Source organism: Prunus persica, chromosome G5 (genome assembly GCF_000346465.2).
Source record: "Prunus persica cultivar Lovell chromosome G5, Prunus_persica_NCBIv2, whole genome shotgun sequence".
NCBI classification, from domain to species: domain Eukaryota; kingdom Viridiplantae; phylum Streptophyta; class Magnoliopsida; order Rosales; family Rosaceae; genus Prunus; species Prunus persica.
In genome coordinates, this window is record NC_034013.1 from 15,182,854 (window position 1) to 15,208,741 (window position 25,888).

Below are 25,888 nucleotides of genomic sequence, written 5' to 3' on the forward strand. Positions count from 1 at the left end.
TTTTTAGTTATAAAATGGAGTGTAAGTAGATAAAATTGGAGTGGGGAAATCACCACTCATAATAAATAGAAGTCGTGCAGATCGCAAAATCCCAACCAAGCGAGATTTTTTATAAGTTACCTAAGAAACTACAAGAAAGAAGACACTGACTTTTCCACATCGGAATAATTATTCAATAAATATGAAAATACAAAACATATTTGGGTAAAATCCCATCAAACAAATAATAAACTTGTATATCCAACCAATATAATGGACCTAGAGAAGTATTTCAAAATGTCATATCCAAATCAGAAACGTCTCTGTAGCATCTGGAAGTGATGCCAACTAACTGAGAGGCGTTAATTAGGTCCAAACTCTAACTCATAATTCAATTACATAAAACGTAAAACACAAAATCAATAATCTAAGTTTCATGGACAAGAAGATCCCTGACAGCCGTGAAAACTCAAGAAACTACGGGGCTTGTTCAGCAGACTGCTCTTTTTCGATTTTCTGCACAGAAGAAAGAAGAAAATCTAAGTTAGGGATCTAACACAAAACAGTTAAAACATGAAGACCACGAAAACATTATGAGCCGACACCATTTATCTGCTAGAAACACCAAAACATCAATCAAGCTATATATTGTTGTCATCAAAGCTGTTTTCACAATCTGATGAAAAGGAATACTTGAGCAATTCAAACACAAGTACCAGAATCCTATTCTCTGCAATTGAGGCCTTCCTGCATATTTCAATCATCAAAGTGATTGCTAGACTGGTTTCTTGGCTTATTTTGCACTCAAATGTTACACAAAATTCATGCCATGGCGTATGATTTTGACTTATTTTCCTCAATTTTGTGCAGCTTTTCTCATTATCTGGTGTGTGCATGGATTTTTTTAGCACTATGATCTCTTTTATCTTATGAAAGTAGGGGATGCATAAACTTTATCAAACAGATACATTTCTGCTGAGGTTGTTCATCTTCTGAAGTTACAATTAACAGCAAGGCTATCAATAATTTTATACAAGATCATAGAAATTATAAATATATGCCCACATCTTTTATCAATAAGCAATAAATGCCAAGAAATTAGGTTAGATTTAGGGGAAATAGTTTCAATATATTCTAGATTTTGTTCAAACACCACAGGGGAAAGATAATTCCAAGAAACTTATTTGATACCAAGCCCAAGAATACGCTACAAAACAATTGATAATCTTTGTCATGCACAATCGAGTGAAACAGAAATGAACCATCTTTCATGCTACATACAAAAATCACAGGGTATAACAATTCACCATAATTAAAACAGTAACAGGAAACCCTAGCTGGAGAGAGAGGGAGAGATGAGTGTTACCGATTGAGCGTTGTGCCAAACGAGGCCTTTGTAGACATTTGCAGAGAAAGTGGCGGTGAGGTATATGGTGGTGATTCCCAAGCCCGCAGTGAAGGCCTTGAATGCCCAATCCCCTGCCTTGCTCACTATCCCCATCGCCTCTCTCTCTCTCTCTCTCCCTGTGCGAGTTTTTGCTGCTATCGTCTCTCGCCTATCTGAGGTCTGTAAGCTCCTTCCTCCTTCCTCCTTCCTCCTTCCTACTTCAAGTAATAAGCTTTTAGCCCTTTTATCAGTAACATTAAAAAGTTGGTTTTTATTTTATTTTTGAAGAGGAAAAGGAAACCAAAAAAAAAAAACAAGACACGACCTTGTACTCGAATATTAAATATTATAGCCGAGCGGCTATACTATGGTAATATATTCGTAAATATTAAATAGTCTAGCCGCGCGGCTATACTATGTAAATATATTCGAATATTAAATATTATATCCGTTCGGCTATACTATGTCAATATATTGGAATATTAAATCGTATAGCCGAGCGGCTATACTTTTTCAATATATTCGAACACTAAATAGTATAGCCGCGCGGCTATACGATTTAAATATTTTTTTTAAAAAGAGGCCGCCTAGGGCCTGGGCCGATTTTACTACACAATCCAATATGTGGACTGCATGGCATAGCGCCCAGGCACAAACCCAAACCCAATTAGTCTCCCCAACCCATAAATAAATGCTTATTTATATATATATAAGCGATAATCTCTTTGACAAAAAAAACACTAACGATAATCTAAACTACTCTAAATTAATATAAAGTTGGTTTTCTTTTATTTTTGAACAGGAAAAGGAAAAAAAAAAAAAAAAGACACTACCTTTTACTGAAAATGAGGCAATTTGAACTTACAAATGCCAGTTTTGAAATCACAACATGAAATATGATTTATTCTTTTTGGCAATTTGATAATCAGCTGAAGATTGTGTTTTGAATTTCGATTGAAGTAACTAATGAATATATTTATTTTTATTTTGGATTTGGACATTTTATTTTATCAAAGGTATTATTAATTAGAGAAATTTAGGATCATTGATCAATAACCATACTTGTGGTGAACTAATATGGAGATAATTGAGAAAGCACTTGTAAAGATACAAAGGAACATTTCCGATGGAAATTTGCTTATAATCATTTACTAGTATGCTGCAATACAATATGGGCAACAGTGCCACAAACTCTTATAGTAGTTATACAGAACTCATAAGAATGCAAAGAGAGTAGAAATATAACAATGCTCAACTTCAATTCATGTATTAAATAACATCATAATCCCCATATGTTACTAACTCAGAGGGATCTACACTTCTTCCTCAACAATGGAACTATCAATTTTTCCGGACCCAAAGCCGTGCTTGGAATCTTTATAGCAGAGGCAGTGTATCTGATTTTCTTTATAATTCAACTTCAATGTCCTTGCCATTCCTAAGCAAAGTCCATCCAGATCTCTATTTCCACCACTTCTTCTCTGACAAAGATATAAGCTGTGCAAGAGAATATGCGTAGGGTATTAGTAAGTAGCATTCTACAGTTCTCATCCAACTCCAAAAGAAGTAAAGTATTCAAAGATCTCTAAATGCAAATAATTTTGTATTCACAGCAAAGTGTTTTGCAATTACTCTATTTGTAAACAAAGAAAACTTCAGGCTGCTCAAACCATCAGCTTTGAGGAGATCAGGGATAAACAGAAACAATGTCAAGAAGGGACAACCTTTCAGGGCTGCTCAATGTCTCCTTCTTGCGCTTTCTGCAGAATGTATATTTAAGAAACTTATTGTCTGCAGGTTGACTAGCAGTGCCACCATCTAAATCAGATGCTCTCATATCCGACTTATTTAATGGTCTATTATCTTTCTCAACATCTGTTTTGCAAGCCAGAATCTCCAATTTTTCTGCAGATAAACATTCCTGTTTGGTCAATTCTGATTCTTCAATGATCATCTTATCATTGTCCATTGCCTTCTGAACACTACAAGGTCTAACAAACCCTGCATCATTGTCAGTTACGTTAGAGCATCTGGACCGTGTACTCATTTCAGTTGTATCTGAGAGTAATTTTGGGGTCAAAACGGATTCTGTGACTTTTCGAATTTCATTTTCATATTTCTTGGAAGCATTATCTGTGAGAACATTGTTATTGACTGAAGAAGCAGAAGTAATGGTGCAGGATAGATCTTGGTGCATTTGCTTGAACTGATGAGGAAGATACCTGCATGAGGGAGCTTTGCTCCTCCTATATCTAGCAGCTCTTTTCCTCTTATTTTGAAAGGACTTAAAGGCAGGTGCTTGAATATGGCTACCATGTAGCTGCATCACTTTCAGTTGTTCTTGGTTCTTCTCTACCCCATGCGTATTGCCAACCTTTGGTTTAGGCGTGTTACACATCCCTTTACCTTAAGAGCATCATTTGTACCCCATGCGTATTGCTCCCCTCATATGTCCCATTCGAAATTGAATTCATTTCACAAGTTGCAACCGCATCTATCTGCGAACTCAGTTGAGATATCATTAACCCTGGAGCAGCAGTTTCACTATCGTATAGCCCTAAATGATTCGATGTTAGGGCCATTATGTTGCTCGATCACACGATTGATCCAGTTGACGTACCTACGACTTTTCTTGTCTTGTAACGTTCAACTAAGGTATGTGAAGCCAAACAAAGTTTTCTCGGGATCAAAATCAAGTGTCAAGGTACACATGCCGCCAGTGCCTTGATAGAACACTAGTAGCCACTGCTTCCTTTAGCGGCAAGAGAGACACTATACTAGCCAGAATTTCAAGTGGCAACTCACTGATGCGGTCCGCCGAGTTGTACATGCTCTTAACAAAAGAAGAAAACATAAAAAAGAGTAAATGCACGGAAATCTTCTGTCTTAAGTTTCATGGCTCCACCAATTATCCGGCTACATATAACATTCTCATACAGGTGTTTGGGGAGGGTGGGTATTTTAAAGAGGTGGTGACTTTGTTTCATGATATGGTGGAAAAGAGAAGATGTGATCATGATGAATGGACCCTTGAGGCAGTTTTAAGTGTTTACTGCGTTGCAGGTCTTGTTAATGAGTGTGAGGAGCACTTCCAAGAGATGAAAGCCTCGGGAATATTGCCCAGTGTCATGTGCTACTGCATGATGCTTGCTGTTTATGCAAGGAATGACAGGTCAGCATTCACTCAATTGTTTCATAATATTTTCCTTTCATTGTTTATGGTAAAGGAGCAATTTCTGAGCTAATGGTCACCCATACAATTATCCAACATAATATTTCTCTATGAATAAAACGAGCACATAAGATATTTATTTGCTAAAAAAATTGAGTGCATAAAAGATAAACAACATTCAGTTCTCCTGAATTCGTAATTCATCTCTCTATGACATGTATGGTGCAACTGGTAGGTAAGTTACTGAGTTTTGAAGACAGTATCTGTAGAAACTTCGGCAAATAGCTTCAGAATCCATGATCCACTACAGAAATACTTTGCAGTGCTCGAGACAATATGTCCTTCATACTCTCTATCCCGAAATCTTATAACTAAGATGATTGGCAGTATATGTGCAGTATGTCCTCTGCAATTCCGCATTAGAGATGTTCCTGAATGGAGCAAGGCGGTGTATATGCAGCAATTTCAGTTTGGCTAAACAATATGTATGAGAGATGTTCCTGAATGCAGAGGATCTTCCCAATATTGCAACTGTCGTTGTAGTGTAAGTTGCTCTTTCCTTCCATCAATTTCTTTTCTGAAGGCCTACTTGATACAGATATTGGTTAGGGTTTATATGGTCTAGGTAGGCTAGGGATCTAATAGTGACACAAAGTGATTTTCATTAACCTTGACAAAATCTAGAATCTCAAATCATAATATAATTATTTTCAGTTCCTTGTTATTTAGGTGTATGTTAGCGTATACACTCGATATAGATTAGCGGGAGGGAGTAACCCGCTGTTCCTGTGGCAAACCTTGCACTTGCATAGATATATCTGTTTTGGTATTGCAATAAATTCACAGATCAAACTGTTTTTGTTGGGGGCCGATAAGAAAGGGGAAAAGGATAAATTCACATAAAATAAGTAATTGGATGTATTTACTAATTCGTAATCGGAATCAAAATAAGTAATTGAACCTCAATTAAAGAATGAAGATATAAGTGAAATCCACATAAAATTAGGAATTCATATTTTTATTGCGCTCATTTAGATGGAATGGAGCCCTTAGAAATATTGTTTGAATCATTTTCTTTTAGGCTTGGCATATTAAAACGGACAACTTCCCTTTTTACCCAGAAGAAGGAACTCCTCCTTACCTAGTGATTTGGCTCAATCACAACCTACCATGTATTTTTTTTTTCCCTCAATTTTTTTGTTTTTTTGTTTTTGTTTCTTCTCTTTTATTATTCATAACTGAATTCTGTTTGTTTTTTTTTCCTTTCATCTATCCCACATACCACCTCTTTAGTTTTTTTTATTTTTTATTTTTTATAATTATAACTAGGCAATGAGACATTAAATATAGATGTATTTGAATTTCTTATTTTATGGTCTCTACAACTCAAAGTTTGTTTGATTAAAAAATGTCTTTATCCTTTTATTAAAAAAACAACTCTATGAAGAAACTATGCCTACCAACATTGTCCCAATTTGGCATATTAAAACACTACTAAGACCAACATGGTCTAGCCTAGTTTAAATAGGTTTTGATTTTTAAATTAGTGGTCTCAAGCTCAAACTTCTATAGCATATTGGTTATATGAAACCCCATTCATTTCATAATTGAGATTATCGCTTGTATTTAAAAAAAAATATTTTAAAAAAGCTTTTTGATTTTTCTTTGGCACATACCATGTAAGACGGCGGAGCCCAAAAGTAAAGGAAGATGGGCCCAAAGCTCTTAAAGAAAAAATATAAAAGGAGACAAAAACGTATAAGACACGGCACAGAAGATATTCGGATTTAGGGTTCGTCTCACAAGAGAGCAGCCTCGACGCGGACTTCGTTTCGTCGCAGAAGGCCGTAACCATCAACAACTGCAAATTGCATAATTGCAATGGAGGTAAAAAGCACTCCCACTCCCAAATTGCATAATTGCAATGCAGTAGCTTACTCTTTTTATGTTTTTGTGTTTTGTTGTCAAGGATGTCTCCAACTTGGTGGATAGAATCAGTGAATTGCCAGAAGAAATTCTTGGCGGTATCATATTATCTCTCTTGCCTCTTAAGGAAGCAGCAGCTACTAGTATTCTTTCTAAGCGATGGCGTTATGTGTGGTGCTTTACTACAAATCTCTATTTTGATGATGATGATAATTTGCTCTACTTCCGTGCCCTCGAACCGGAAGTAAGACACCAAAAAAGTTGTAGATATGTCAATTGGGTCAACCATGTGTTGAAACAACATAGAGGCTCAGTCGAACAGTTCAGGGTTTGCTTTCATCTCGATCGTCGTTTTGCAAGTTCCATTGATAAATGGATTCAATTTGCAATGGAAAAGAGAGTTCGAGTGCTTTTGTTGGACTGTCAACGTGCTTTTTATGAAGCTTCCTACTCCCTTCCCCGCACAATTTTAGGTCTTGAAAAGGAAAAAGTGACGCCTTTTGGTTGCGACATTCCAAGTCTGCACTCTTGTGGATACACTGGTTTTGGGTTTCTCAGGGTTCTTCAATTGATAGGTGTTGATGTGACCCAAGAAGTTGTTGAGTACTTCTTGTCCAATTGTCGAGCTCTCGAACGATTATCATTGGGGGGTGCCAGAAACTTGGTTAATTTAAGAGTTGTCCGGCCATCAGTTTCATTGAAGTATTTATCAATAAGATGTTGTCTTGGCCTCAAAAGTGTTGAGATTTGTGACGCAAACCTTGTGTCCTTTGCTTATCACGGGACCCAGGCAAAATTACTTCTAAATAATTTGCCGTCACTTGTTGAGGTATCCTTTTGTGAGTTTTCGACTTTCCATCCTGAAAGCATCAGGCTTGCCTTCACTCCATTTTTATGCCTTCTTTCTCAACTAGAGACTCTCAAGTTGGGTATTCACCTCGAGATGTCGGTTAGTATTTTGTAATTATTATCATGTGTTTGTGTTTCTTATCTTTTTGTTGGATATATGTGGTTCCTTACTATCCATCCGTGTTTCGTTTTCAGTCTTGGAGTCCTTGGTATGCATCCCCTGTTCCTACATTACCAAATGTGAAGCATTTGGAGCTAATAGTTCAACCAGATACTCCATTCGTTCTGTATCATTTAGCTTCTTTCTTGAAGGCATCTCCTTCCTTGCAGACACTCGTGCTTAAGGTAGCTATATATATATATATATATATATCCAAGTAATAAATTAAACTCAATCACTAAAAATTTGTTGCATTTGTTGGTGCAGTTGGAATACGGTAGCTGGGAGCCATGGGAGACAATGAAGGTGGGAAAAGGTCCTCAATGGCCACATCATAACCTTAAGGTAGTAGAAATACTAGGGTATCGTGGTCGTATAAATGTCATTGAGCATGTCATCTACTTCATAGAGAATGTTGTTGCACTCGAGAAACTTGTTATTGATCCTGTCATGTGTTGGTCGCACCATCCTACCGGTATGGGTCGAAGAATTGAAGATGTCAAGGAGGAAGAAGAGGCGAGAGATCATGCTATGCACCAACTTAAACAAATGGTTCCGTCAACCGTACAATTTGTATGCCTCTAGTTAGGGCATGCAGCGGCTAGCTCAACATGGAACCTATAGTTTTTTTATTTCCCTTTTCTAATTATGCGTTTGGGGTAAATACTTTGGGAGTTTTTGGTTTCTTTATAACATGGGTATACCTTTAAATAAAGTCAAATAAATATAGCAACGACTTATTGGTAAATTGAAATCCGTAGTTTGTGTTGAAACCTATTTTTCTCTCTCCAACTCCACCAAGCATATGAGAAGGAACAAAGACTGAGAATCATGATGAAAATGCATGGCCTCGGTGACGGGCCTTATGCTTATTGGATGATTTCGTATGCATATTTTTCTTACAATATCTGCGCTCTACATGCTGTGTTTTATTGGATTTGGCTCAATTCTAGGTACATATAGTATTCTGGTAAAGGCTAGCATTATTTAATTTGAGTTAATGCTTTAATTGACCAACTTAATTACATCCATGTAGGGTTAAGTTATTTCATTCAAAATGACTACTACATCCAGTTTGTGTTTTACTTCATCTACATAAACTTGCAAATAGCCCTGGCTTTTCTTCTAGCTTTGCTTCTAAAGTCGCTAATTTTATGAAATGTTTCAGGGTTCAGAATCAATGCCTGAATTTTAGAACTTCATTTTATGCAAACTGTTATGTAGTTCTCCATCCTCTCAATATTATGTCAGCTTGCTTAGATCTTGAGGTGCCCGGGGAGATGGTTTCCAATTCCACCTTGCCTTACCAGTGAATATATACCTCTCAAGCCCTAGTTTTGTCACACCAAGATGAAGGCTACAGAGGGTGTCTTGCAGTTTAATGTAATATTTCATTGGCATTCCTGGAGAGATACTTTCTTCCATGAGAGGCACATTATTTATAAGTAAATCTTTTTAAATAACTGGATAAATTTGCAAGCCCATCAGCCATGAATGTTACATCTTAACTCTGTCATCATACCTGACTTGCACAAAGAATAGATAGGCTCTGAATCCGTGTCTTCATCATTCCTTCCCCAAATTCCCAGGGAATGGTTCCCCTCAGAAACTCCCTCCAAACTATATTGACAGATCAAAAACTAAATTACTAACTCCCCACAACTCCAAAAATATTTTACAATTCAACTATGCAAAACATTATAATCAGCCATATTTTGTATACACATTGACACGTACAATTATGCATTCACTAAATATCAAAAACCTTGATTTCGGTTCTTTTTCTTTTTCGTATAACAAACAGAGACGTTCTTTTTCGTACAACAGTCAGTAATTTAGCTCATGGAAAAGAAGAGAATATTGGGTGCAAACCATTACGCTTCTAACAGAGACAACCTGCATGTGCATTATAAAATCGTGGATGGTCCCACTCTGTATTTCAGGCTTTTCAGCTAGAGGTTTTCCTCTGTAATCCGAAAAACTCTCTAAAATGCAAAATATATCATCTTTGTCGTCCACCTGAAATCGACGAAAAACGAAAACTCTCTCTCTCTCTCTGTCTCTCTCTCCCCCACCCATGAAATCCAAAAATCGCTCCCCTACCTTCACTACTCTCTGAAACCAGACTCCGGTACTCTCTCACTCGGAACTTCATTACTAGCTCACAATCGCTCTCAATCTCAGGTATTCTCTATCTTCTCCAGTACTATCTGTCTCTCTAAATTTTTTGAAGTCTCTCTGTTTTCCTTTTATTCTGCTTGGCTGAAAATACATCTGCACAGAAAGCTCTGTTCATAGCAAATCTCTAACTATTTTGCATAATCTTGAATCTTTTAAGTCTTTTGAGTCTTTCTGAGTCTTTTGAATCTTGAAGCTCTATTCTCATTTAGTTTGTGTTGTTTATAGTTCGTATTGAAGAAGCTCTAAATCTTGAAATAAAATTATTTGACTTTTAACACTCAGTTTCTAAATATTCTCTTTTGAATATCAATTTTTTAAAATTTGTTTCTGTATTTTCTTTCAGTATGCCTTACGATATTCCAACATATTCGAGTGGTATCTTTGCGGTTATGAAATGCAAAAGCACGCTGGAGAGAAAAGAACTTGTACTAAAGCAAGTGAAGGTAGCCAAATTAGCTATCATCGAGGCGATAGTGAATGCTGTTTTTTCAGCTGTGCAAACTGGAACGGTCCCTCCTGAGCTCGTTGCTCGTGCAGCAAGTGCAAGCCTAGCGTCTGAGATGGCCCAGGAGGAGCTCGATTGGGTCACAGAATACGAGCAGGAACTTAGGGTCAATGTTTCCCAGTTTGAAATACTACCGGTGGTCACAGCAGAGGATATGCAGATACTTCTTTATCTGAAGCGCATGCAAAACTGGGCGGGCTCTGTCTATATCGACCGGAGCAGCGAGGAAAATAAGGGTGTTATTTTGCGAATGGCAGCTGGAGCCGGAATCAATGTCTATGAGGGGCCCCTGAATCTCGGTCCATTTGGCGCTCCATGAAGAACCATTAGCTATGGACCTGTTGTAATAAAGCATGATGAACCTTTTTTAAAATTCTTTTGTTTCATGCATTTACCAATATGATGTCCATTAGGTTGGGTTTTTATCTTTTGGAACGAGAACAACAATTCGGGTTTATCTTTTTCTAACTAAAAGGCCTATAATGAAGAATTTGGGTTTTGGGTTAAATAAATAATAGTGGGTTCGTTGTAAATCTATAGGCCCAAAAGTAGAATTGGGTCCTATAAAATATGGGCTAACCCATTGACAAAATAGCTAGCACTAATATCACTACGACACTAACGCATTGGAACAGCGTTAGGGTTTTAAGAGGTTCGAATTTGGTTTGTATTTTCATCGAAGCAGAGGGGACGTGTGGTCTCGACGGAGAGCAACCATGGCTGCAAAAGCTCTCTCCAAAATTTGTTATAAAGTTTAATAAAGCAGTCTTTGAGTTAGAGCTCATCTAGTTTACCACCTATATCCGACAAGTTTTCAGTAAATAAAGCCTTTGTGATATGTTGTTTTTCTGGTTGTATTGTCATTTCTGCTGATATGGTGGTTTGAATGAAGAAGCTGCGCATTGCTAAGATATTATGAAAATCGACCAATTTTCTTTTGTTGCACCAAATGCTTCACTAAATGAGCGATTGGCTGACAGGAAGGAGCAAACGCATGCCTATATCTTACTTAAATGCACAGAACTATAACCTACACGTACATCTGGAAAACACGAGCATATGCAACACAAGTTTATTGAATGACAGATGGGATTACGACTTGTTCCTAAAAGCGCTTAGAACTTCAACATCTGGGATTTCCCCGGAGAAGAATTTAGTGGACAAGTTGGCATGCAACAAGTACCTCACAGGTAGAAGAAAAGGGGAATGTAATGCTCAATTCTAGTGACATATAACATAAGTAGATGGGAACTCAAAGGAGATATAGAAATGAGAAGGAAACGTTTCCATTTACAGAGCCCTAAGCTCAGGACAATTGGTAATTTCATTAGGAATGGATCCATGTAAGCTGTTCTGGTGAAGTGCCCTGGTTCACATTGAAAAAGAATAATAGAAGCAAATCAAAATGGGAGAAGGAAATGTTTTCAACAAATAAAATCGTCATGTATATATGAAGGTGATATGTTGATCCTAAGTAGCATATACTTTTTCAAACTCACTTTATCAATCAACTGTCAACCAAGAAGGGAATTGATAAACGGATGTCAGTTTAACTGCTCCAAAGCTTCAATTTTGGCGGGACAGTTTCCAGCTTTATGACCGTTATTGCAAGTCAAAGAAAGAATCTACACCTAGTCGCAATAGATGAAGGGATCCAAAGTAAAAGCAGGATCTTCAAAATTGGAATAGCCTGGTGAAAATTCTGAGCCCTGAACATTATGAAATATCATATTAGCAACAAAGCTCTTTCTAGATCCTGAATAAATATAAAAGCACAGGAAAAGATAAGGATACCATATGAGAATAATGTTAGTTTCTTAATAATGATGAAAATCAACGGATAATTAGTCATAAACCTAAGAAGGCAGAGCAAAGAAGAAGAAAGACAACTTACAAAAGCATCATCTGCTAAAGACTTTCGACTGAAAGCCCTGGGGATCTATTCCCAGCCAAAACTATCACAACATACACGATTAAACAAACAAAAATATTTATTGTCAGCATCCCATCAGTTCAAATACCCAAAACACAAAAAGAACAAACTAGCATTACAAAACAAACACACAGAAAGGAGAGAGAGCACACTTGAGCCAAGTGTTTGATTATTTCCTGTGACAAGTAGAGCTGCAGGGCAGGACTCTTGGGTCCTGCATGACTCATCTGGCAAATCTGTAAAAGGAACAACCTCACTTCTCACAGCGCGATATTCAGGAGCAGGTATTTGAAACAATGGAGGCCATTCTGGAGGGTTAGGAAACGCACAACGGATACCTCCATTGAAAGCAAATTCATAGTAACACCCTGCCTCTTTACTACAGCCACACTCAGCGGGTTCATCCCATATCTGGTCCGACAATCTTTTGAGGACAAGAGTCAATAAACACAGGATGATTGGAAATGAAATGAGCCAAATATTTGTCTTGATATTTCGTTTCTGAAAGAAGAAAAGAAAAACATAAAATCATGTAATGAGAAGAAGTACATACAAAGTAAAACGAGGATGCTTTTTAATACAGCAAAAGCAATAACCAAAATTTCAAGCCACAGAGGACTCAGCCTAATTATTCCAACCTCCAATTATTTGATTGGTATAGTCCATATCGAGATCGCATTGACAAATAGAAATAGCTTATAAGTTTATTTGATAGTGGGGTGTGGGGTGTGAGGTTGATGAGTTTTTTTTTTTTTTGTTTTTTTTTTTCTGCTATGTGTATATTTAAGGGTAGTTTGAGAAGATAATGTGGTTTTCTTAGAAATTGTGAAAATTTGAATTAGATGTTTGGGTGAACTTAGAATATGGGGTGAACAAAGAGAAGTGCAAGGTTTAAATAGAAAAACTCTAATTTTCTTTTTATTTTGGATTTGGACATTTTATTTTATCAAAGGTATTATTAATTAGAGAAATTTAGGATCATTGATCAATAACCGTACTTGTAGTGAACAAATATGGAGATAATTGAGAAAGCACGTGCAAAGATACAAAGGAACATTTCCAATAGAAATTTGCTTTTAATCATTTACTTGTATGCTGCAATACAATATGGCAGTGCCACATACTCTTATAGTAGTTATACAAAACTCATAAGAATGCAAAGAGAGTAGAAATATAACAATGCTCAACTTCAATTCATGTATTAAATAACATCATAATCCCCATATGTTACTAACTCAGAGGGATCTACACTTCTTCCTCAACAATGGAACTATCAATTTTTCCGGACCCAAAGCCGTGCTTGGAATCTTTATAGCAGAGGCAGTGTATCTGATTTTCTTTATAATTCAACTTCAATGTCCTTGCCATTCCTAAGCAAAGTCCATCCAGATCTCTATTTCCACCACTTCTTCTCTGACAAAGATATAAGCTGTGCAAGAGAAAATGCGTAGGGTATTAGTAAGTAGCATTCTACAGTTCTCATCCAACTCCAAAAGAAGTAAAGTATTCAAAGATATCTAAATGCAAATAATTTTATATTCACAGCAAAGTGTTTTGCAATTACTCTATTTGTAAACAAAGAAAATTTCAGGCTGCTCAAACCATCAGCTTTGAGGAGATCAGGGATAAACAGAAACAATGTGAAAGTAATGAAGGCAAACTAACAGGTGAAAGAAAGGATGGGCGACTAAAAGATCAAAGACAAAACCAATCCGACTCCAAGGCATCTGAAAGCTCAGTAAAACAAACAAACAAGATGGAAAAGTGTAATGCACTAAAAAATGATCTTCCAAGTATCCAAACTACATGGTAATTGATCATTTATGGAAAAATATTAATATCTTGGTGAATATTTTAAATCTCATAACAGATATATTGATCTCTAAAATTAGTTTCATATACAAGAGCATTTTCAGGGATGAACAAAGTGACTGACAATCTTGCACAACTAGGGTAAATGGTATCCTAGTCCCAGGATATTGATATGCCAGTGCAGTACGGAATTCCAACACTGAAACAGCTTGAGTTCAGCTCAGGTTCACAATATTTCAAGGTTTAAACAGGCATGCTTAATCATTTCACAGAAGACCCGAAGACCAAATAGGCAAGCACTCAGATTGACCCTCACAGTAAATCCCAGTATCCAGCACTAACAACTGAATCTTGCATAAGTTTTACTAATTCTAGCTGTATTTATCATATTAAAGTATGAATGCCAGAGGCAACGCAAGCACGCATACGAGCAAAGAGACACGCATGACATCAAGTACGCACTAATATTATGTATCCCCACCTGACGAGCAACCTGTGCTAGTCGTCGACTTTCCCGAGATGATTCAGTCAATAAGCTTGACTTCTGTGGCTCGAGAGAAACATTTTGTTCCTCCCCTGTCTTTCTTTCCAAAGTGTCATTGTCAAGAAGGGACAACCTTTCAGGGCTGCTCAATGTCTCCTTCTTGCGCTTTCTGCAGAATGTATATTTAAGAAACTTATTGTCTGCAGGTTGACTAGCAGTGCCACCATCTAAATCAGATGCTCTCATATCCGACTTATTTAATGGTCTATTATCTTTCTCAACATCTGTTTTGCAAGCCAGAATCTCCAATTTTTCTGCAGATAAACTTTCCTGTCTGGTCAATTCTGATTCTTCAATGATCATCTTATCATTGTCCATTGCCTTCTGAACACTACAAGGTCTAACAAACCCTGCATCATTGTCAGTTACGTTAGAACATCCTGACCGTGTGCTCATTTCAGTTGTATCTGAGAGTAATTTTGGGGTCAAAACGGATTCTGTGACTTTTCGAATTTCATCTTCAGATTTCTTGGAAGCATTATCTGTGAGAACATTGTTATTGACTGAAGAAGCAGAAGTAATGGTGCAGGATAGATCTTGGTGCATTTCCTTGAACTGATGAGGAAGATACCTGCATGAGGGAGCTTTGCTCCTCCTATATCTAGCAGCTCTTTTCCTCTTATTTTGAAAGGACTTAAAGGCAGGTGCTTGAATATGGCTACCATCTAGCTGCATCACTTTCAGTTGTTCTTGGTTCTTCTCTACCCCATGCGTATTGCCAACCTTTGGTTTAGGCGTGTTACACATCCCTTTACCTTCATCATCTCCTCTGATGAATGTTGCATTCTTTGCATCATCAACTAGTCCAGAAAGAGACAAATTTTCATCCAATAGGTTTCTTTCAAATGCACGAATTCTCTGAGTGCATCCATTTCTGTATAACTCAGGCTCTTTACTTCTCATTACTAAAGAGGCAAAATCGGGATTAGGAACACAGTACCGATCCTTAAGAGCATCATTTGTACTGTAGCACCTGCTCCCCTCATATGTCCCATTCAAAATTGAATTCTTTTCATAAGTTGCAACTGCATCTATATGCGAACTCAGTTGAGATATCATTAACCCTGGAGCAGCAGTATCACTGTCTAAACTTTCCCTTGCCAGAGGCTGTGGTTGATTCTTTGTCGCCTTCTCCAGTTGAGTCTGCGCTTCGCTCAACTCTTCCCTAAGGTCTTTCACTATATCCTCAGCTTCCTGGAGCTGTGCTTCAAGTTCGTCAATCTTTTTTTGTTGACTCGAGGACATCATCTTTGCTTCACTAGCCTGAACATATGGCACAATCAGTTACTCAACGACGCTGGATTTATTTCATCAGAAAATTAATAACAAAAGCCTAATAAACCACTTTTAGTGAATCATGTCTTTTTCTCCCAGCGACCCTTTCAAATGAAAACCAACTATAACAACAAATTCCGTCCTTGATAGAAAACAGGAATTCCCAATGTTGTTCCTATTGATCACATGTCGAGAACAACACAAGTTTAAAACCAAACAACAATTCACAGCACACTGCATCCACAAAAACACAACTTTAACAAATCCCAACAGAGAATCAAAGAACAGTCAAAACCAACATCCAAACAAAATACAAATGTAAAAAAAGCAACTTCATTTGAGACCAAACATATACCTTGGAATCCAACATTTGTTTGAGCCTAAGAAGCATCCGAAATGCCTCTTCTTTAGTCGAAAAGAGCTCCCTTTGAAACAGCAGAGCTTTTCTCTCCGACACTACAATACGTGCCGCCGCCTCTTTCGCCGTGTTGAGGATTATTTCGGCGTAGGCCTTCTTCAAAGCCGTCAATTTCTAAGACAAAACCAAAAACCCACAAAGAATCAAACAAATACCCACCAAAAAACAACTCAAACAAGACCAAAACAAAGATCGCAATCAACTTTCAAGACCCTATTTCGAATTTTCAAAAACAAAAAGAGAGAGAAAAAGAAAAGGTAGTTAGTTGGAGGTGGAGAGAGAGAGAGAGAGAGAGGGAGTTTAGATTGTGAAGAGTAGGGCAAAGTCGAAATTACAAGTTCAGACTCCTCCATTTTCGCTAATGCAGAGAAGCCGTTGCTGATTTTCAAACCAAGTCGTGTCTGGGTCGTGAAAATAAAAAGAAACAGAGAAGAAGAAGAGAAGACGCGGAGGTTTTCTGTTTTCCCCTCACTCTGCAGCAGCAAGCAGCTGTTTGTTAGGAACTGAATGTCCTAACCATATTTGCCGATCTGCCCTCGTTACCCTCGTTAATTTACGATATTGCCACGTCTGCTGACGAGCCAACCAGCCACAACTCGGTGCGGTTGTATTTTCAGTTGGGCGCTCTTTTTGTTTGTGGGGTCTCCTCCTCCTCCTCGCGCCGAGCCATGATTGCGGTCCCGCCATCGATGACGTGGACGTCTAATAAGCGGAAACGTGGCTAGTGCGCACGTGGCTTGATGGGCCATGCATTGGGCTTGTGGGAAAACGGGGCTTTGAAAGGCGTGATGCGACAGTTGGGCGGTACTGATTGCAGGCCTACTCTGCCTACAGTGGGGAAACATAATATAATAATGTCTTTTTGGTTTTAAGAGTTCATATGCAATAATAAAACGAAAGGAAAAAAATTGTAAAACATTTAAAATATCAGAAAATATTCTTGGTAATGTAAATATTAAGAATTGGAATTAGTAATTAAATAATAACTAGCCTCTCTGCACGCGCTTCTGCGCTTGCAAGATGTTTTTTTAAAAAAATAAGTAAATTTATTTTAGAATTAAAAAAGATAATGGGTGGTTGTGTTCTATAAAAATAGGATCCATTATCTGTTTTTTCTTTTTCTTTTAATTTTTTTAAATATGAAAAAGTGTGAATTTACCATATTATCCTCATTTAATTAATAATTTGAATTCTTAATGTTTGCATTAACCAAGGGCATTTTTTGGTATTTTGAATGTTTCACCATTCTCTGCCTTTTGCTTTATATATATAGATAATATGGTAAATTCATACTTTTTTATATTAAAAAACTTTAAATTAAAAGAAAAATCAGATAATATATCATATTTTTATAGAACACAACCACCCATTGTCTTTTTTAATTAAATTTTTTTTAAAAAAAAGTCTCTTGCAAGTCTAGAAGCGCGTGTGAAAAGACTTGTATGTAATAATTAAATTTGTAAATATTCATTCTTGAAAATCAATACATAGCTCAATTCAAAGATGAAATACATTTGATACTTAGAAAGATCATACCTACCTAAGTGCAAGGTTTTTCTTTAGAGATTTTTGTTTTTCCCCATCTACTAATCTCTAACCTAATCTACGTTAATGATAGGACTAATCTGATACGAAAGGAAGTGTTTGAGGACTATTAGGATGAAAAAAATTTAGCTAAACGACCAAAATGGAACTCGAACATAAAAATTCAGGATTCATATTGGTGAAAAATCATAATGTCTAATTATTTCATTAATATTTTAATTCAAATTGACTGTTTTAGTCCCGACAGTATTGACAAAATTTAATAATGGAACTAATTTAACACGAAAAATTAATTGAAAAACCAAATGAAACATGTGCATAAATTCAGGGCCATTTGGATATATATAAAAAATAAAAATAATAAAAATAAAAGTCTACTAAATAATGGTGAACTTTTCACAGAAAAAAAAGGTTTACTTGGTGATTTCTTATTTCTTAATTAATTTTTAATCAAAACTTGTTTAGTTAACCATCACCATTTGAAAATTCGTTACCGCCATTATTTGGGCCATCACTCAAACGCGCAACACAGTGGATAACCCGCCCAAATTGGATCCGACCCACTACTCTACCCGCCTTCTTCCCACCTATTATCCACAACTACTTCCACGTGTCCTTCTTCAAGCTCAGTCTTTCCCACCCCTACCCTCCTCTGTTGCTATCTCTGCAACTCTCTCTTGAAAATCCAAAGCTCTGAGAGGCTCATGCCAGCCAAATTACCAATATGACCCTCTCCCCAGCTCTCTCCATTTCCAGCTCTTCGCCTCTCCCCGCCTCACTTTCCAACCTTAAGCCTAAGTCCCACCATCTCTCAGTCGTCACTAAAACCCCGGACTCATCCGTACACCGGAGATTCCTATCCGGCCACCGTAATTTCCTCTCCGGAGACCGGCGGTTGGCGTTCTCGGCTAGGGCGAAGCCGAAGGATCTCATCCTTGGGAACCCGTCGGTGACAGTCGAGAAGGGGAAGTACAGCTACGACGTCGAAACCCTAATCAACAAGCTCAGCAGCCTCCCTCCCCGAGGCAGCATAGCTCGGTGTCTCGACATCTTCAAGAATAAACTGTCGCTAAACGACTTCGCTTTGGTGTTCAAGGAGTTCGCGGCGCGCGGCGATTGGCAGCGATCGCTGAGGCTCTTCAAGTATATGCAGCGCCAGATATGGTGCAAGCCGAACGAGCACATTTACACCATCATGATCAGCTTGCTAGGCCGCGAAGGCCTACTCGATAAATGCTCCGAGGTGTTCGACGACATGCCAAGCCAAGGCGTGGTCCGTAGCGTATTCAGCTACACCGCTTTGATCAATGCCTATGGGCGCAACGGTCAGTATGAAACCTCCCTTCAATTTCTTGATAGAATGAAGAAAGATAAGGTTTCGCCGAGTATATTGACTTATAATACCGTTCTCAATGCCTGTGCTAGAGGTGGGTTGGAATGGGAAGGGTTATTAGGATTGTTTGCCGAAATGAGGCATGAAGGGATTCAACCTGACCTTGTTACTTATAATACTTTGCTTAGTGCTTGTGCTGGTAGAGGTTTAGGTGATGAGGCAGAGATGGTGTTCAGGACTATGAATGAGGGTGGGATTGTTCCGGATATAACCACTTATCGTTATCTTGTTGAAACTTTTGGTAAATTGGATAAGCTTGAGAAAGTATCAGAGCTGCTTAAAGAGATGGAATCTGGAGGGAATTTACCTGATATTACATCGTATAATGTGTTATTAGAGGCATATGCACAATTGGGGTCAATTAGAGAGTCAATGGGTGTGTTTAGGCAGATGCAAGCAGCAGGGTGTATGCCAAATGCGGCCACTTATAGTATTCTGTTGAATTTGTATGGGAGGCATGGACGGTATGATGATGTTCGGGAGCTTTTTCTTGAGATGAAAATTAGCAATACAGAGCCAGACCCGGCTACATATAACATTCTCATACAGGTGTTTGGGGAGGGTGGGTATTTTAAAGAGGTGGTGACTTTGTTTCACGATATGGTGGAGGAGAATATTGAGCCGAATATGGAGACGTATGAAGGGTTGATATATGCTTGTGGAAAGGGAGGACTCCATGAGGATGCCAAGAACATTTTACTTCACATGAGCGAGAAAGGAATAGTGCCTAGTTCGAAGGCTTATACAGGGGTTATTGAAGCATATGGGCAAGCGGCATTGTATGACGAAGCTCTTGTTGCCTTCAACACAATGAATGAAGTGGGAAGCAAACCATCAGTTGAAAGCTACAACTCGCTGATATATGCATTTGCAAGAGGCGGCCTATACAGGGAGACTGAAGCAGTTTTGTCAATAATGGGCGAGGTGGGTGCTGCCAGGAATGTCCATACATTCAATGGTATGATTGAAGCTTTTAGACAAGGAGGTCAGTTTGAGGAAGCTATAAAGGCATACGTTGAGATGGAAAAGAGAAGATGTGATCATGATGAATGGACCCTTGAGGCAGTTTTAAGTGTTTACTGCGTTGCAGGTCTTGTTAATGAGTGTGAGGAGCACTTCCAAGAGATGAAAGCCTCGGGAATATTGCCCAGTGTCATGTGCTACTGCATGATGCTTGCTGTTTATGCAAGGAATGACAGGTCAGCATTCACTCAATTGTTTCATAATATTTTCCTTTCATTGTTTATGGTAAAGGAGCAATTTCTGAGCTAATGGTCACCCGTACAATTATCCAACATAATATTTTTCTATGAATAAAACGAGCACATAAGATATTTATTTGCTAAAAAAATTGAGTGCATAAAAGATAAACAACATTCAGTTCTCCTGAATTCGTAATTCATCTCTCTATGACATGTATGGTGCAACTGGTAGGTAAGTTACTGAGTTTAAAGACAGTATCTGTAGAAACTTTGGCAAATTTTAACTAATGTTATCTAGTAGCTTCAAAAATCCATGATCCACTATAGAAATACTTTGCAGTGCTTGAGACAATATGTCCTTCATACTCTCTATCCCAAAATCTTATAACTAAGATGAGTGGCAGTATATGTGCAGTATGGCCTCTGCAATTCTGCATTAACTGTATTGTTAATATTTAGCCTTCAGCAATCCGTCACTGGAGAGCTTCAAATCAAGGCTACTTTGATTGCACTTGATCAAGCAACTTGCATCATTATCATTGTTCTATGGCATTGTGAAAGCCTTACAGCGATAAAGTTATTATCTTGTTGCCTTGTGATGATTTATCTTACCTTTTGGGCTCCTTTTTTTCAGGTGGGATGATGCCAATGAGTTGCTAAATGAGATGCTCACAAATAGGGCATCAAATATTCATCAAGTAATTGGGCAGATGATAAAGGGAGATTATGATGATGACTCTAACTGGCAGATGGTAGAGTATGTTTTTGACAAATTAAAATCTGAAGGATGCGGGTTGGGAATGAGGTTCTACAACACACTACTAGAAGCACTTTGGTGGCTGGGCCAGAAACAAAGAGCTGTCCGGGTTCTTAATGAAGCGACACAGCGGGGGCTTTTTCCTGAACTTTTTCGTAAAAATAAACTCGTGGGGTCTGTTGATGTGCACAGGTATATTGAGAGTTCGTCTCTTTTAAGTCATGTCCTCTTACACAGGTTTATTTTAGTCCTCATGTTGACCATTTTATAGGATGTGGCAAGGCGGTGCATATGCAGCAATGTCAGTTTGGCTAAACAATATGTATGAGATGTTCCTGAATGGAGAGGATCTTCCCAATATTGCAACTGTTGTTGTAGTGTAAGTTGCTCTTTCCTTCCATCAATTTCTTTTCTGAAGGCCTACTTGATACAGATATTGGTTAGGGTTTATATGGTCTAGGTAGGCTAGGGATCTAATAGTGACACAAAGTGATTTTCATTAACCTTGACAAAATCTAGAATCTCAAATAATAATAAAATTATTTTCAGTTCCTTGTTATTTAGGTGTATGTTAGCGTATACACTCGATATAGATTAGCGGGAGGGAGTAACCCGCTGTTCCTATGGCAAACCTTGCACTTGCATAGATATATCTGTTTTGGTATTGCAATAAATTCACAGATCAAACTGTTTTTGTTGGGGGCCGATAAGAAAGGGGAAAAAGAGAAAAGGAGAAAAACACATAAAAAGGCTACATGTAGATTAAGTGATTTTAAAAAATATAAGTTTTGGTTTTTCTAACTATTAGTGATGTGTTTTTTATCGATCAGACGAGGAAAGATGGAGAAAAGCTCAATGACACAAGATTTGCCGATTGCAAAGGCTGCTTATTCATTTCTGGAGGATAATATGCCATCATCCTTTTCCTTCCCAAAATGGAACAAGGGTCGAATTCTCTGCCAGCGCCCTCAGCTCAAACGGATTCTATCAAGCATCGAACCATCAACAGATGGGTCGGAAAGGAAAAAAATAATTACATTAAGTAACTCCCTGTTTCCTCCTCTGGGAACAAAAACATCCTCCAAAGATGTCAATAGTGGACGGTATAATGACGTCACTTCTGATGAAAGATTAAGGATAAGAACAGAGCTTTTGACAAGTGCAGTTTAGATACACTAGATATACTCATCACTTACTAGAGTTTGGTTTAGTTTTACTTGTCGCCATTTCAGTACAAGAATGGGAATACGTCAGGACCAATTCATAGTTCAATTTCCTAGAGTTTTAATATGGTGGAGAATGATTTTTCGGGTCCTCACCAACCAAAGTATTAGCTTGCAAAGAAGGCGGCATCGACCAAACCGCGAATGCTCGGTTCCACGCTCTTTCTAGTTTGATTTGAAGTGAGTTCTGGTGCTCGGGATCACTTGTGGAAGACCTCGAGGTAACAAGGATTGTGATTTTGTAGCTAGCTGTAGTTATCCTTTTTTCATGTGTAAATGTACACCAAAAATTTTGCGTCTAAATATTTTGAGAAAAGCTAACAGATTGTTGTTGTAGTTTAGCCTTCATTGTGAATTCTTGTTTACATCAGTGCAGACATTTATTCAATGAACAAATTTGGACGTAGTTTAGATCTGGGCTGCACTACCTCCTAGTTTTGTGGGCCACTTTTTGATTGAGAAATATGTCTAGGGTCTCTCTTTAGGCCCAGAGTTGTTCTTGTTTATTCTTTCTTGTTTGGGCATCAATCCTCCACAATACTAAACTTTAAAAATTAAAATTTTAATCCCGCCCATTAGTTTCCAAATCATATCATAAATTAAAGGATTAAATTGTGCGTTGCACTTGTACGTGTAATACTCTTTTATTTTTCAAATCTGGTTACGGGTTAGGTCAGTTGATTATCCTCAACGTACATTAGAGTAGTTTACAACATCGCCTTCTATTTTAAAAAAGAAGGGAAACAAAAAGTGAACAACAAGAGAAAGCAAGCAAACCCTATTGTGGTTTTCCATTTCATTCTCATCTCTCATGTGTTCTCATCAGGCACTGCGATAATACCAACATGTTTTAAAGCTATATATATATATATGTGTGTGTGTGTGTGTTTCAAAAGCTTATATTTCGCTTTAGGTTGGAGTCTTTTTTCTTAGAGAAAGCAGTCTCTCGATCATTTTCTTGGAGATTAAGAAAACACTCATGGGTAACAAAGATACCAATATGATTCTTGGCACAAAGTATAAAAGCTAAGAAACACCACATGCTCTCCATACCATACACAAATGAATAAAAGCATTCTGGAGAGAAAGGGGGTAATATTTGGTGTCAACAATAAAAGCAAAAGCGTATTTAACTAAGCACATCTCAAGCCCTAAAGTCAAATTTATGTCCAAATCTACAAGTAAAGGCATTTTCTTCCATTGGAAGTGCTTTCTTCAATAGGATCATCTATCACTTTGCTCCCCTGGCTTTTTACCCAACTTTCCTTTTATCTCAATAATAGTATAGTTTAGGTGAATATGCTTCTACTTCCAATGCTAGATCATGTTGCCCACATCAATAGTAAAAGTTCAAGCCCCACACTCCACCTCCTATACAGAAACAAAAAGAAAACTCCCAACCATTGGGTAAGAAATTCCATTATACATGAAACCTATTTGTTTTGCAACACGCTCCCTGTTTAGTTCACGGAATAAATTTGATGGGAAATGATTTTCCATGTCATTTTCCAAGAGATGGAAAATGAAAGATTCTTTTCCCACGTTTGGTAATGCTGGGAAAGTAACCGAAAGATATCACTTTATTTCCTTTCCCATGTTTGTTTTAAGTAGGAATGGAAAACAAAGTTTGTATAAATTTTCAATTATACCCATATTAAATCAAATAAAAAAATAATGCATTTAATGATTTATTATAATTCTAAATTATTAATGGGGACAAAATTGTCATGAAAAATGGTTATTTAATATTGGCTCATTTTCCGAAACTTTCCCATGAGAAGGGAAAACAAAACTCAAGTTGAGAAGATGGCTTCACTTTCCCCCCTACTTTCTCATGGGCCAGGAAATGATTTTCCATGCATGAACTTACCAAACATGGAAAAACAAATAATTTTTCATCCCCAAATCTCCTTTCCCATGAACCAAATGGGACAGTGTGTTGAGTTCCCCTACTAATCCGAGAGGATAGGGTGTGCTTAATGCAACTTCACACACTAAATAGCAATGAACATACTATAACTTATCATCTTGCCCATCTAATTTAATCTCTATCACAAAGCAATTACTTTGATTCACTGCTAAGTTACAAACCCATGCTATGAAGTTCCGCCATGAAATCCTAATTGAATGCGATTTAAACGTGCAATGATTGCGTCAGAAATTATCTTCAACATGTATGGACTTTAAGATAAGGGAGTGCAGGTGTGGAACAAAAGTTTTTCATGAAAAGAGGCCAAGAAGATAAGAGTGCAAGGGTAATGGTGGAACCCCACAGAAACCTTATCTTCGCTGCTCTACCTCTATCACAAACACGACTACCCCACCATGAAAGCAAGTTTATATTAAAACAGGGGTGTACGATCTTAAGAGATAACGAAAACAAATCCGCCTATTTTGTTTCAGTGGACAAAAGCGAATATGCGAAGTTGACGGTCCATAGAGCATCTCTCAATTATTATAACCATAATAATATCCAAAAATATATTACAAAAATCATAGATTGATAACTACTATAAGTATAAAGAATAGCATTGAGCTGGGTTTTATCATTAATTAATTGCAATTTGAAAGTATATAAATTTTTTTTAATACAAGCGATCCAAAAAAAAGAGTTTATACAAATATTTATTGGATATCTGGATATTTTGAACATCTGTCCACATAAATAGAGGTGAAAAATACAATCAACTGTATTATACCCTACTAACGCATGTAGATTGAGATATTCAAAGTGAAGATGTCATTTTGATTTTACCTTCAAAAAAATAATGTTGGGGTAGGTCTGTTCTGTTCTGCATAAGTTTGGGGTTTGGATGAGTTAATTATTTGTTTAACTCACTGTTATCGATAATCAAGTTGGGTTTGACTGGATAAAGAAAGGGGTGCAGAGAGCATATTATATTTTGTGAAATGCCTCAACCATGTGCGATGCTCTCTTCATTTTTATTTATTTATTTATTCTAGAGACAGCATGAATTGGTGGTTGAGTGGGGCCCCATAAACAATGCCTCTCTTGCAATGAAATCTTTTTTGTGTACAAATTTGGTCCTATCTAGGCTCGTAATTGTTAGGAAAAACAATCATCCTAAACACTAAAATTGAAGTGTTTGTGATTATAAAGTACCATTTTAGAAAAAAAAAAAACCCTAAAACAAAATAATTGACTCATTTTAAAGCTTGAAGGGCAACATTTAGCCACATAACAATGTTCATGTGTCAAGTTTGTTTCTTTGTTTGTTGGTAGCCTTCTACAACAATTGTTCATAATTTTGACCAAATCCAAATTTCTTGTTTGCTCCACAAATCCCCATTTTGGTTCATTTTTAACATCATCGTATAAATGCCTATGAATTATTCTCATATATTTGGTCCATTAATTTGTCGAGTCAATAATCCACTACTAACAACATTGATATTATTCATAACTTAATCACTTACAAAATTTAGTAAGCGTGAAATTTTATCACAAAAGATATCGATAATATTAATAGTGGAACTATTCATTTTATCTTCAACTAATCATCATTAATTAAATCTTCATTTTCCAATGAGTTCAAGCCAAATGACATGGAGGAGGTAGTGTGATAAATTGGTAAGCTTTAAATGAAAATCCAATCCTATGTTAAA

The 25,888-nt window shown here is 37.3% G+C and overlaps 3 protein-coding genes and 2 long non-coding RNA genes across 5 annotated transcripts; 2 read left to right on the forward strand and 3 right to left on the reverse strand.

Annotated features, from left to right (window-relative positions):
* Window positions 142–1,633, reverse strand: LOC18776714. The gene is made up of 2 exons (XR_002271564.1): window positions 1,346–1,633; window positions 142–495 (listed from the first exon to the last, which is right to left on the reverse strand). It is a non-coding gene; the product is annotated as an uncharacterized LOC18776714 (long non-coding RNA).
* Window positions 6,314–8,252, forward strand: LOC18775823 (F-box/LRR-repeat protein At3g26922). Its single transcript, XM_020563682.1, has 4 exons — window positions 6,314–6,425; window positions 6,508–7,413; window positions 7,509–7,658; window positions 7,741–8,252. Exons 1-4 carry the CDS (start codon window positions 6,420–6,422, stop codon window positions 8,056–8,058), a joined length of 1,380 nt encoding a protein of 459 aa, XP_020419271.1. The 5' UTR covers window positions 6,314–6,419; the 3' UTR covers window positions 8,059–8,252.
* LOC109949145 lies at window positions 11,348–12,581 on the reverse strand. The gene is made up of 4 exons (XR_002271636.1): window positions 12,245–12,581; window positions 12,054–12,114; window positions 11,659–11,868; window positions 11,348–11,525 (listed from the first exon to the last, which is right to left on the reverse strand). It is a non-coding gene; the product is annotated as an uncharacterized LOC109949145 (long non-coding RNA).
* LOC18775684 lies at window positions 13,135–16,655 on the reverse strand. Its single transcript, XM_020563681.1, has 4 exons — window positions 16,477–16,655; window positions 16,079–16,255; window positions 14,386–15,711; window positions 13,135–13,521 (listed from the first exon to the last, which is right to left on the reverse strand). Exons 1-4 carry the CDS (start codon window positions 16,492–16,494, stop codon window positions 13,486–13,488), a joined length of 1,557 nt encoding a protein of 518 aa, XP_020419270.1. The 5' UTR covers window positions 16,495–16,655; the 3' UTR covers window positions 13,135–13,485.
* On the forward strand, window positions 17,962–22,675 carry LOC18777687 (pentatricopeptide repeat-containing protein At1g74850, chloroplastic). The gene is made up of 4 exons (XM_020563680.1): window positions 17,962–20,278; window positions 20,916–21,230; window positions 21,310–21,417; window positions 21,869–22,675. The coding sequence occupies exons 1-4, from the start codon at window positions 18,411–18,413 to the stop codon at window positions 22,206–22,208; spliced, it is 2,631 nt and encodes an 876-aa protein (XP_020419269.1). The 5' UTR covers window positions 17,962–18,410; the 3' UTR covers window positions 22,209–22,675.

Excerpts from the sequence above, each read along its gene's own strand:
- LOC18775684 (XM_020563681.1), bottom strand. Across the intron at positions 15,712-16,078 it reads AACAAATGTTGGATTCCAAG|GCTAGTGAAGCAAAGATGAT; the intron begins GTATATGTTTGG and ends CCATATGTTCAG. Across the intron at positions 13,522-14,385 it reads TAGCACAGGTTGCTCGTCAG|CTTATATCTTTGTCAGAGAA; the intron begins GTGGGGATACAT and ends TCTCTTGCACAG.
- LOC18777687 (XM_020563680.1), top strand. The coding sequence starts at position 18,411 with ATGACCCTCTCCCCAGCTCTCTCCATTTCCAGCTCTTCGCCTCTCCCC. Across the intron at positions 20,279-20,915 it reads GTTTATGCAAGGAATGACAG|GTGGGATGATGCCAATGAGT; the intron begins GTCAGCATTCAC and ends CCTTTTTTTCAG. Across the intron at positions 21,418-21,868 it reads ATTGCAACTGTTGTTGTAGT|ACGAGGAAAGATGGAGAAAA; the intron begins GTAAGTTGCTCT and ends TTTATCGATCAG.
- LOC18775823 (XM_020563682.1), top strand. Across the intron at positions 7,414-7,508 it reads GTATTCACCTCGAGATGTCG|TCTTGGAGTCCTTGGTATGC; the intron begins GTTAGTATTTTG and ends TTTCGTTTTCAG. Across the intron at positions 7,659-7,740 it reads TGCAGACACTCGTGCTTAAG|TTGGAATACGGTAGCTGGGA; the intron begins GTAGCTATATAT and ends TTGTTGGTGCAG.